Source organism: Hipposideros armiger, unplaced genomic scaffold, assembly GCF_001890085.2.
Source record: "Hipposideros armiger isolate ML-2016 unplaced genomic scaffold, ASM189008v1 scaffold_0, whole genome shotgun sequence".
Classification (NCBI taxonomy): domain Eukaryota; kingdom Metazoa; phylum Chordata; class Mammalia; order Chiroptera; family Hipposideridae; genus Hipposideros; species Hipposideros armiger.
Window position 1 is genome coordinate 3,646,506 of NW_017731350.1, and position 12,800 is coordinate 3,659,305.

The 12,800-nt window shown below is 42.7% G+C and overlaps 1 protein-coding gene across 21 annotated transcripts in view; it reads left to right on the forward strand.

Moving 5' to 3' along the window:
• Positions 1-12,800, forward strand: part of DTNB (dystrobrevin beta) — a 216,757-nt gene that overhangs the window by 174,576 nt on the left and 29,381 nt on the right. For 15 of the 21 annotated variants that reach the window (XR_002124314.1, XR_002124369.1, XR_002124234.1 and 12 more), the window contains 4 exons: positions 564-643; positions 1,498-1,611; positions 6,214-6,310; positions 12,332-12,352. Coding sequence is in view for 13 of the 21 variants with exons in the window: in XM_019644345.1 (XP_019499890.1) it covers positions 564-643; positions 1,498-1,611; positions 6,214-6,310; positions 12,332-12,352 (312 nt within the window). In the remaining 8 variants the exon portion in view is untranslated. The remainder of the gene's footprint in view (positions 1-563; positions 644-1,497; positions 1,612-6,213; positions 6,311-12,331; positions 12,353-12,800) is intronic. The other 6 variants (XR_002124253.1, XR_002124380.1, XM_019645078.1 and 3 more) reach the window with 1 other exon arrangement.

Here is a 12,800-nt window from a genome sequence, read left to right on the forward strand (position 1 = left end):
CTAGATACTTACCAAAGAAAAATAAAAACATACAAGCATGTATCAACAGAAAGACTTGTAAATGAAAGTTCATAGCCGCTCCATTTGTAATAGCCAAAGCCGAAGCAGTGGGATACTATGCAGCAGTAAAAAGGGAACTTCTGATTCATGGAGCAGCATGGATGGACCTCAGGCACATCATGCTAAGTGGAAGCCAGAAACCAAGGACTACATGTTGTGGGATTCCATTTGTTTAAAATTTCTAAAAAAAGGCAGAACTGTAGACGGAAAGCAGGATCAGGGGATGGCAGTGAGGGGTAGTTGACTGCATACTCCCTGCGAGAATATTTGTGGTGATGGAAAATGCTCTCAAACTGGACTGTGCTGATTGGTTGCACGACTTTAAAGTTACTGAGACTCATTGAATTGTCCACGTAAAATGGGTGGATTTTTAAAGAGAAAAAATTGTGAATTTTATGGTGGGGAATTTTCACTTCAAAAAAATCTAATTTGAAAACATCAACAGTCCTTCCAGGACTCTGGATATATTTGAATCAGAAAAACTTACTTTCTCCTCACTGTAGACCCGTCCGGACCTGAGCTTTAACTTCGATGCCAACAAACAACAAAGACAGCTTATCGCAGAACTGGAAAACAAAAACAGGTAAGAATGCAGAGGCTGAGCCAGGGTCTAACATCCAAGACTATCACATGCGTATCTGACCCTCATTTTCCTTCCAGACTGAGGGTGGCTTTTGGCCACAAAGGAAGGTCCCACCACAGTGAATATAGGCCAGACCAAGTCCAGTAAATGCCCTGGGCACTAAATTGTATTAATATTTCTGCAGTGCCGTTCATTGTGCTCGTCCCAAACCCTGCTCGCCTGCCCTCAGGTAGACTCTTTTCCCAGGGCCTTTGCCTGCCCATAAGACTGTTCCCCTCTCATGATCCTGTTCTCCAGTCTCCTCCCACCAGCCTTTTGCTCTCTCTAGTCAGATTGTCTTGGCCCATTATACTGCATGTGACTGTCTGTCTCTCACTAAAAGGCCATTTAAAGGCTTGGAGACCAGACAACACACCCTTGTGCCCTGAAAGGTAGAAACCAGGACAAGGAGATAGGACATAATACAACAGGCATAAGTTGAAGCAGCTGTCCATCACTCAGGGGGCAGGTGAAGAAGGGAGACGGGAAGACCTGGAGGAGTTAGCACAGGACCTGCGTTAGGAGGCTGCAAGTGGTTCTCGTCCTCTTCCCCAGAGGAGCAGAGGGTTCTACAATAGTTGTCATTTTCCTTCCATGGAGATTTTTTCAAGTTCTTCAGAAGAGCCTTTTTCTGGCTCCTTCTTACCACAAAGGATTGTTTCATTGAATACGTCAAGTGCAGCAGTCTTCAGAAGGTGTGTATTTCACATTTTGGTCATTTGCAAGCAATCAGAACAAGATTGGTAACAGGCCCTTCTACCAGGAAAAGAGAGAGGGCTGTGAAGCACTAGCCATCTGTCTCCCATCCTCTCTAGAGAGATCCTGCAGGAGATTCAGCGCCTCCGTCTGGAGCATGAGCAGGCATCCCAGCCCACCCCCGAGAAGGCCCAGCAGAACCCCACGTTGCTGGCAGAGCTGCGGCTGCTGAGGTAAGTGGGGACACTGCACCCTGTCCCCAAATCAGAGCCTGCTACAGTGGAAACTGATACCGCAGGGAACCAGGCAGTGGGATCGTCTGTCTGTCGGCGTACCTTGTGTTAGAACAGGTACTGAAGCATCCTGCTTGTTACCGCTTCTGTTGATCACTGAGTACTTCTGCCTTCCCTGCAGAGCTAGGTGAGCACTGGTCTCCAGCTCCGCGACAAGCGGAGGTGTTTATACGTTAGCGATGGCTCTAAGAAGACCCTGGTGCTACCCTCAGTCTTACCATCTCACTAGTTAGTCTAACTTCAGAGACTCTTGGCTGAATAATGCACTCAGTGACCTATGGGTCTCTTCTCCTGGCACTTCATAGCCAGAGCAGGACTCTGGTAGAGAAAATGGATGCTTCCTTCGCACACTCTGAGGCGGGAAACGGTGCGAACCCCTTGCTCCATGACTATGGCACCTTCCCACTTCAACATAAATCTAAACTGTCACAAGGGTCGAGAGGCTAAGGATGCAGGACCAGGAGGGGAGAGAGCAACTTCAGCTCCCACCCGATGCTGTTTTGGAGGGAATGGGGAAGGCTTCCACAGGAGTATACCAGGAGAGCCATCTGATCAAAGTCACTAGACTCTTATTTCCTATCAGTCTTAGAAAGATGTATGTGTACCCTCTGGAAGTGAAGACTTTAGGGAAACTCAGTGAGTGACTTGATTCTGGCCAGCCATCTAGATGTCCAGTTAGTGGGTTCTTTCTGTTTAGACTGTGACAACATTTCCACAGTTGATTTTTTAATGTGTTGTCATCTGGGATTCTGCATAGCTGAATATTCTTTTTGAATTTTTCCTTTGGCTTCAGTCATTTAGCTTCTCAACAATGATTTCTTTTCCTAAAGAATACAGATAATTTTTCTATAACTATTCTCCTATTTAGATTTACATCAGTAATGAATAAGTCATAAAGAATGTAAACTGTGCAGATAAAAATCATTAGAGGCGTAGAGCTTCCCATTCTCCTAAAAATTCATTTTAGTTTCTAAATTTAGTTGGGCTGAGGTTTTGGTCACTCTGCAGTCCTCTGTCCCACATGTGGGACATCAGCACAGTTGGAAGGATGGGAAAACAAATGTTGCTGACTCAGGCAGAGTGTAACTCGAAGCTACCAGCATGAGCTATAACTGCTTCTTCCCCACCATAGCTCAGGCCCAAGTGACTTATTTTGTATCTAGAAAAGCAAGAAGCTGTCACATTTGAGTCTAACTATTGCTGGATCTGGGATTACTGAAAATGCTTAGTTAAGCTGGAGGGATCTAAGATTTTCATAGGATTAGTAAGCAAAGGACTGAATCCAGGGATGTCACATAAATCAATAAGAAACAGGAATTTTATCTAAGTCCACGGAGGGTCTACATCCTGAGAAATCACAAAGTATTTAATCTCAAAATCAGCTTCTATATAACTGAAAAAGGAGGGACTATTTAATAAGTGTGCTGCTACATCAATTGCTTATGCATATGTGCAAATATAATGGCTCTGTCCCCCACACAAAGTACAAAAACACCACCAGATGGATCAAACGTGGAGACAAAACTTTAAAACTTTCAGAAGAAAACGTAGGAGAATTTCTTGAGGATTTTGGAATAGAAAATAGTTTCTCAGAATTAATAAGTATGAAAGAAATTGGTAAATTCATCTGTATTAAGAAATTTTGTTCATTAAAAGACACATAAAGGGCAAGGTTCATTTGTAGGTATCTGACATCCATCTGGTTTCTGTCAATATATATGAATCCAGGAACTGCCAATACCCAGCTAGTATAATAAAACAAGATAAAAGCATTTCATCCTTAGGATTAGTGGTTATGAACCCTGACCGCTAGAGTTGTCTTTTCCGCCTTTACTATTTATTTTTAATGGTATATTTGTTACAATAATATATGTGACAAATGTTTAAAATAAAGACCATATTGATAAAATGAACACCTGCGAACCCACATCCTACTTGAGAACTCATATTGCAAAACCATGTCATCTGTATAAGAGTGCCCCCCCCCTTATTCCACATCCTTGCTCCCACCTTCCCCCACAGAGCTAACCTCTATTCAGAATTTGGTTTATTACTCCCTTGCTTTTTATCGCACAGTATTATCAAATATATGTGTATTCCCACATAATGAAGTGGTTAGTTTTGCTTTTTGTTTTCTGGACTTTATAGAAATATTATTATATGCAGTCTTCTGTTACCTTTTTCCCCCCTCACTGTTACTCTTTAGGATTCTTCCATGTTGATTCACGAAACTAGTTCATTTATCTTCACAAGGTATTATAATTATTTGGTTGTGCACAGCACAGGCAAAGAGTTCAGGGAAGAAAGGCCTCCTAAAAAACTGAGTCAGCTACTCCTTCCTGAGTATACCTGTGCTGGAAATGTAGGGAGTATGAAGAGTGGAAGAGAATGATTCCATTCCAAAAATGTATAACCTCATTTTAGAAACAAAATATAAAATAAGTTTCTAGTCAGTTAAAATTATACAATGTTAATAAATAGTATGGATATTATAAGAAACCTGAGTTGGGAAATCTGAATAGCATATTATAAGAAATCTAAATCTATGCAGGCTAGAAGCAATTAGAGCCATGGAGGGGGTGGAAGCTGAGCTAGACCATGAAAGGTGGGTATGATTTGGATGGAGTGTGGGGCAGAACGTTTCAGATAGAATGGCACTGGGGCTCAGCATGATCCCCCAAATAAGTCTGACACCTTTCAGAGAGGGGAAAGACTCTTGGAGCTAAGGATGTGTTTTCAGTCATCTGTTGAATTAATCTTTACAGTACCAGTAGTAGGAGATAAAATTAGTTAGATAACTGAGACCAGATTCTGGAAGGCTGTAAGTGATAGGTCATTGGAAATCCTTGGAAGGTTTCAAATACTGATTTCATTAAGTTCACGAGATGTTAACTGAGTACATACTGGATGCATGATATTCTCTTAATTATTCAATACATGCAAAGGTGAGTAAGGCTCATCCCATTTGGGAAGGACATGAAGGAATGAATAACATTCGGAAAATGGGGAGAATCACCATGAGCTGTAAAATGATGGGGTCTGTTTGGGGAAAAGTGAACCACCTGGAGGTCCAGACATGGAAGGGAATAGGAAGTGAGGTGCTAAGGATAGGGATATAGGTGAGGTCTGGAGCAGTGCTCTCCAATAGACATATAACGTGAGCCACATATGTAATTAAAACTTTTCTAACAACCACGTTGAAAAACTAAAAGGAAATAGGTGTCATCAATTTTAATACTATCTTTTACTTGATCTGTTATCTCCAAAATATTATCATTTCCATAGTTAATCAACATTAAAAAAATGACTAATGAGATATTTTATTCTCTTTTGTTCACACTTAATTTTTGAAACCCAGTGTGTATGTTACACTTATGGTGCACCTCAATTCAGATTATCTATGTTTCAAGTGCTTAGAAGGCACATGTGGCTCGTGGCGACCGTATCGGACAGCAGAGGCCTAGATTTGCCGGGTGAGGGTCAGTGATGCTGGAAATTATATTGAGATTGTTACGGACGATGCTGAAATGAATACAGCTTTCCTTTGAGCAGCATTACAAACGTCACAAAGCACTTTTATAGTCTTTATCTTACTTGATTCTCAAAATATTGCTGTTATTTATTATTAGTCCCATTTGTACAGAAAAAAATTGAGGCCCAGACAGGGTATGTGACTTGTCCACAGTTGCATATTTAATAAATGATGGGCCTCAAGTCTCTTGATTTATATTCCACTGCTTTTTCCTCACCATAACAGATGAAACCAGGATTAATCAAGCTAAGAGACCATTGCGTGTGGGACGTAAGGAACACTTGGATGAAGTGAGAGAAGCGGGGACAGATAGACTCATAAACTTCCAGGAGAGAATGACCTGAGTTGGGTGACTTACTGAGTAGAGGATATAAACAGGAAAGTATCAAACAGGACTGAGCTTTTCAGCCAGGACAACTGGAAAAAAAAGTGACAGAGACAGGGAAATTGGGAAAGAGAATCATTTGGGGAGGAAAGTTGTAAGTTTGATTTTGGACATATTGAGCTAGAATTGAGATGAAATCTGTCCTCAGAGAAAAGAGAGCTCTTTGGACACAGAGTCATCCTGATGTTTGTCACACATCTGAAACCTGATGTCTGGTGCTGGGAGTACTGACGACTGAGCCCTATTTTCCCTTGATCAGTTTTCATACATTTTCTCCACTATTATTTTAAATTTGGACTGGCTTTATTTGTTTTTCTAAATGAGGTATTTGACTTCCTGATGAAATTTTTTTAAATCACTTTAATAATAATATTAATAATACTTTTTCTCTGTGTGGCCTTGTATACTTTCCAAAGCATTTTTACATGCTGTTCTTACAAGAGTAAAGGCAAGTGGGCAAAACAGATACATGACCACTTGATTCATAAGATCTCTGAGGTTACATGACTCGCTCAGCACCTCATACACTGGTCAGTCGCAGAATCAGGTCTAAACCCCGTTTCACCTGGCCTTAGACCCTTTAGCTTCCAAGTTTCATTTCTGATGGGCTTTTCCTCTCTGGCAGGCAAAGGAAAGATGAACTGGAGCAGAGAATGTCAGCACTGCAGGAGAGCAGACGGGAGCTAATGGTTCAACTGGAAGGGCTAATGAAGCTACTGAAGGTAAGAGCCTGTTCTCAGACTGCCCTACCGCCCAGCCCTCCTTGTCCATCTCCCGCCACCACTTCAGCATCTGCCTCCCCTGTGATGTCAGCACAGGATGACGCTAAAAGCCTAAGTATTGCTGGCTAATCCTAGTTTTCAGGTAAACCTCCATAAAGGTAGCCTAATTCAGTATGACAGTCATCTCAATTAGTATAAAGCCTAATTTTTAAAAATTAGTAACCATAACTAAAGTAATGTCCTTGATTAGCTACTTTTATGAACGTTTGTAAGTAGGATATTAGCTATGTATAAATGAATGTTCCCCAACTATTTAAAGTTCCTTTTAAGACAAGTGTTCAAATATTCCACCTACAGATATTGGTTTTTCTTTTGTAAGATTTTATTGGGGAATTTGGGAAGGGAACAGTGTTGGGGAACTGGGGAAGGGGAACATTGTGTTTTTTCAGTACACATCAGCTCCAAGTCAAGTTATTGTTCTTCAATCTTAGTTGTGGAGGGCGCAAGCTCAGTTCCAGGTCCAGTTCCTACTTTCAATGTAGTTGTGGAGGGCACAGCCCGCCATCCCATACAGGAGTCGAACCAGCAACCTTGTACAGCTGAGCCATCAGGCCACCCACTGGCGGCTCAGCTGCAGCTCAGCTCGGGCGCAGCTCACTGGCCCATGTGGGAACCGAACTGGCAATCCTGTTGCTCAGAGCTCGCGCTCTAACCAACTGTGCCACCCAGCTGGCCCTTGTGTCCTGTTTTAATGAGTGTTCCAGAGGCATACCAGTCTTACCAAACCAACTCTAATCAATGACTTTACTATATTAGGAGGAAAACAGTCACCTTTTAGCTCTAGGTTTGGAATATTGGGACTTGAATAAATCTGGAATAATTCAGGTCTCACCATCATTTTTGTTGAAAAATATATTACAACCCCTACACCCCAGAGCAGAAAAAGGCACGCATAGCCTTTAAATGTCCTCACCTGAACAATTTATAGGCCGAGAACAGAAGTATTGGTCCAGCTGCGTAGCAGCAGAACCAGAGCACATTCGTCCGTGCTGTTAATTCCTCAGGTCTGGGCTCTGAAACCACTGTGTTTTGTGGTATGAGGGAGTTGGTGGCCAGAGTGGACATAGCAGAGTGTGGAGTGTCTCAGAAGCCAGGCTGAGGGTGGCGGATTTAATCCTGTGATAAAGGGGAGTCTCTGAAGGTTTTTAAAAAATAGTTTAGGAAAATATATTGAACAGGTCAGGAAGGGGAGAAGCTAAAGGATAATAGGAAGCTAATGAAATCATCCAGGCCCAACGTGACAAGGGTCTCAAGTAGGACTGGTAGCCCAAGAAAATATCACCTTAGAAAATATCAGCTTCTCTTCAATTTCTCCTTCTAAGCCCGTCCCTTACTAATGAAGCTAGTGGTATGAGCCACTTGGGTAAATATGGTTTGAACTGACTTTCGACTTGCTCAAGACAATCACTTCTTTTAGTTTTGAGCTGAGTTTGTTTCTCGCTTTGGTCCTGGATGTTTGGGTTGTTTTGCCTGGACATGTTTCCACATTAATCCTGTTAACAGGATGTCTCCTGAGAAATATTTTAATTCTAAATGGGTTTTGTTTAAAGAAAACCTTATGCATAAAACCCAGCCCAGATCCCTCCAGTAGCTGTCAAGTATCCAGCTAAGCAATCCATCACCCACTCAGGACGGCAGAGAGGTCCTTAGACCCACCTGGCCTATGGAACATCTGCAGCCTGTGGGGCCTGGAAAGCCCTAGCCATGGGGTTAGTCCATCAGTCGGACAGGAGATAACAGGGGACCCACGCACCCCTTCCCTGTGTCAAACCTCCCTTTCAGAAAGATGCTTTCAAAGATTACCACCCATTCATAGATGGGAAGGTACCCCAGGCTCATTTTTGTAAAGGGCAAAAGGTTTATGCAAGCTGAAGGGAAGTCAGAATGCATTTCCTCTAAGTACCACCGTACACTTTCCCGTCAACTGGTTGCCCTCAGTGTTCCTTAGAGTTCCTGGCTCAGCCCCAAATGCATTACTATGACCTTGTAGTTCAATTCTGAAGCTTGTATTCAAGGGCTAAACAGAAGGAGCTGATGCCTGGAACTCTAATCCCAAACCCTGAGTTTCTTTGTATTTCCAGCTATTGTCTTACAGTTACAATTTCTGTAAAATAAGCAGGACCCTACTGCCCCATATTGCCCCTGCCAGGTTCTTAAACACGTTATCATTTACCCACCTGACAGGCTGAGGCCATTCAGACTGGGAGGGAAAATTTATAGACACAGACCAGGAATGTTGTCTTTTTATCTCTTGATTAGAATTCACAGTTGAAATCTCATGCCTTTAGTGTCCAGCTTCCTAAAAGGATTACAATCTTAATTGGTGTATTATATGCACTCCTAAAAGGTCACACATAGGAATCACTGACTTCCATTAAAATTTCAAAGATGTTTTCCTACTATTAAAAAGTACCCTTTAGAATCCTAATTTTAATTTCAAAGGACTGAGTTGCTTTCATTGATGTTCAGTCTGCTAGCATTTAATTCTCTCATAAAACAGCTGTAAGCAGTTAGTCAAATGGACAATCAAGCCACATGGTCTGGCATACTCATAAATTAAAATACACCACACAGTAAGTTCCCATTTCACAGGGAGTTCTTTCATTTTCCTCCGTCAGTGAAATATTATGTACTTTGTCTGATTATCTGAAAAATGTCATTTAAAGACACATACATATGAAGTGTCACCATTGTTTATGAATTTATTCAACAAAAATCTTAAATCCTTTTTTTTTGGGAACAAGACTAGGTAAAAAATGATCATCAATTTATTTAACAAAAAAGTATTGAGTTTTTAAGTGTCGTGTTTAGATATTTGGCAAAACCTCAATTCCTGTGACCAAAGAGTACTGGGGACATTCTTATTGTTTGGTGTTTTTCTTTAATGACATAATATAGACTGACACTTAGAATGTAAGATTTCCTTACATTTTTTCAGAATATAAGTTTTCCTTAACATTTTTTCCCCTAGTTAATGAGTATGTGGATAGCCTCTGCCTCAACTTCTTTTTTAATCCAGGAATGGTTATGTGTTGGTGTTTCAGTTTCTGTCTCATTTTCCATTTTTTCCAATATTGCTTTTGAAACGCATTTACCAGATGAATTCTGCAGTTTTGAATTTCAACCTCATTTGCAAATGAGGTTTGGAATATAAATTTTATTGAGATGACTACAGTGGCTGTGGCATTACTTGGGCCACCTAGCCAGACATCCCCTCTGTGGAAGAGTTTCACGTGTTTTTAGGCGAAATGAGCAGTTCTAGGTTTGCACTTTATAATTAAGGAATTATTACCCCCTTTAAGTCCAGTTGGCTTCTAGGCCTTGTCATCAGTCAGTGTTTACTGATCCTAACTGACTAATCGATAAGGAAAAGTTCTAAGACCTTATATCTTTGTTGTTTTCTGTGTTGACAGAGCCTTCAGGGCTTTATCTGAAAGACTTTTGTAAGTTGAAATTATACGACACCATCCAAAGTCAGTTTGCCAAAGTCCACCCTACCCTGATCCCAGTGCTCAGGAGCGGCCTGTGAGTCCTGAAAATGCTGTCCTGTCCACCTCCCCATGCTCACCTGACACATTTCTACTGCAGATTATAACAATTTCATGCCTTTGGACAAAGTATATATACCAGCTACCAAATGTGCAAACGTGAAACATTGTTTTCTGCAATTTCCCTATCCTGCCAAACCAAAGCAATGTTATCTCTAATACCAAACCTGGAGAAAACACTGAGCATAGGGAGGTGTGTTAAGAACAGTTCTAGGAAATTACACACGTACTGGTCTTTCGACCTCAGATGCAATTTCAGCCTGTCAGGATGGCCCCTCCCTCCCCCACCGTCTCAATTTCCATTTGAGCACTTAGTGCCAGCGATAAAAACACACTTTTTTCATTGTTTAATAACTCTCCTAGGGCTGTTTGCCCTACTTAGTGAGTGAGAGAAAAGTGTTCTGCCCCGCCGGGAAGCCTGACTAGGAAGGGAAACGGCTCCCCAAATACAATACTCAAGCCCCTTCTACCTAGAACCGTGCATGTCAGATGCAAAAGCTAGCGGACCTGACCTCTCAGGCTACGTCAGCTCATGCCCAGGGCCTTCTCGGCCTGGGCTCCTGGGAGTTTCGGTTTGGCCAGGCAGCTGGCAGCTGGCTTTGATTATGAACATCTTCCTGTGCTAAACTGGAGTCTCCTCAAAAGATTTTTTGATGCCCATTTAGTTTTTAGTCCATGTCTCTCATTTGCAGGAATAAAATTATTTTTTCCAAATTTTTACATACTCCATCTTAAAATTCCTTGGCTTTATTGAAATCATTCTTGCCACTGCACCCAGATCTGCAGACCAAGAAGCTGCCATCCTTCCTCCACACATGTTCGGTAAAGACTGCCTGGTGGGATGAATCCAGTGTCAGTAGAACCATTGTACCAGTTCTTAGATGTGCACACTGGGGCAAAGAGTGGAGGGTCCCTGACCATAGTTCCCCGTGATGAGGCCCAGAAGGAAAGCAAAGACACCCATTAAAAAACAGTGTGACTGATGAGCACCAGACTGAGCAGAGAGACACTCGGGAGTGTTTATCTCGTCATTGTGCTTCTGTCTGCAGCACCTTGGGGTGCATTCAGATAGCTGAGAGCTAGCAAGCACCTACTGTGCACCCTGGCACTGGAAGTTCTCACACTTAGAGACCATCTCGTGTTTCCAGTACTTTATGCATAAGAAGTACAAGTCGGTGAACCTGTGTTGAATTAATGAAAAAGTGAGGTCACGGATTCTGTTTGAAAGGCCTCTCTGGGCCCTGAAGCAGTTTCCAGTTTACTGGGGGAATGGGGATGCATGTGTATCTTTGAAAAACACCAAAGCACCCCAAAACAGTGGAGGCAAGGGGACTAAAGAAGAGCTAAGTCTGGTCATGCAGACTGCTAGTTGGGGAATTTCTTAGAGCAGCGGCTCTCAAATAGCAGGCATCAGAATCAGCTGAAAGGCTCATTTAACACACTGCTGTGCCCTACGCCAAGAGTTTCGATCCAGCTAGTCTGGGGTGGGGCCCAAAGTTCACATCTCTGACAGGTTTTCAAGTCTGCCGCTGCTGCTGCTGCTGCTGGTCTATATTCTACACCTTGAGGACCACTATCTGAATAAATGTATCTAAACCTCTGTGAATATTATGAATGGTGAAATATGAATGGTGAAATGGGCTTTTTAGTCATGGTTGAGCTGCTGGTTTTCCGCTTACCCTAAATAGCTACGTGTTGGGCAAGTCAGGCTCTCTAAGACTTTTTGGTGCATAAACGAGGAAGTTGAACTAGATGGTTTCTTTTATTCTTTTTTTTAAAGATTTTTATTGGGGAATTGGGGGAAGGGGAACAGACAAGTTGCCATCCTTTTTGTTCTTCAGTCTAGTTGTGGAGGATGTTGCTTCACTGGCCCAAGTTGGCACCATCATTGCGCTCTTCCCGGGCGAGGCAGATCAGTTACTGGCTTCTGGACGGCCGCTCACGCTGGCTGCTGGCTACACACGGTAGCCCATGGCAACCCACCTGCCATTGCCAGCAACTCGCCATTGCCAGCAACTCACCGCAGCCAAGCTCCAGGTCGAGCTGTTATTCAGCATCTTAGCTGTAGTGGGCAGTGTCACTGGCCCTCATATGTGGGATCCGAACCGGGGCCCTCTGGCATCCTAAGCCAGCTGTTAACCAATGCGCCAATCTGCCGGCCCACTAGATGGTTTCTAAGGTTCTTTCCTTGCAACTCTAGAAGTTAGCATTTAATGAACGGGCTGGGGCAGGGGCCTGCCATTTGCTCTGTCCAGCTGATGATGCTCTTGTGGTGTGGGCTTTGACCTCTGAACCCAGGGGCCTGGTCTGGTTTGTCCTATTCTTCTATCATTTCTTCCAAATGTTTGTGGTGATGGGTATTAATCTCTCTCCTTTTTCCCTCTGCCCTTTTTACTGTCTTCACCGCCTCTAGGAGGAGGAGCAAAAGCAGGCAGTAAGTGAAATTCAGAATTCTCCATCTGATCCTCACCCCGTTTGCATGTCCTTTTTCTCATATAACTGGTATATACATGCTCCTCGCCTCCCTGCACAAGTTCATCTCCGCGGAATTGATTATGTGTAAAACCTGGACGCTGTAAAATGGCCTCAGTGTCCTCGTCATGTTCCCCAAGTAGAGCATGTTCTCCTTTAAAACCAGAGCCTGCTGAATTTTGCTTTCAGAGTACACATCTGTTGTGTTTATTTGAATGTGCATGATTAGCCAGGCCACAGCTGCATTTTCCTGCTCTTGCGTTCTCTACTGCTTTGGGTCGAGAGTGACTTTAACTGCCTGAAACAGCTTTCGGGGAGGTGGGTGTGACCTCAGGTCTAAATGTGTCATGAATGATCGTGCATGAAAATGAGTAGTTCCTTGTTTGTTTGTTTGGTTTTTTAAAGATTTT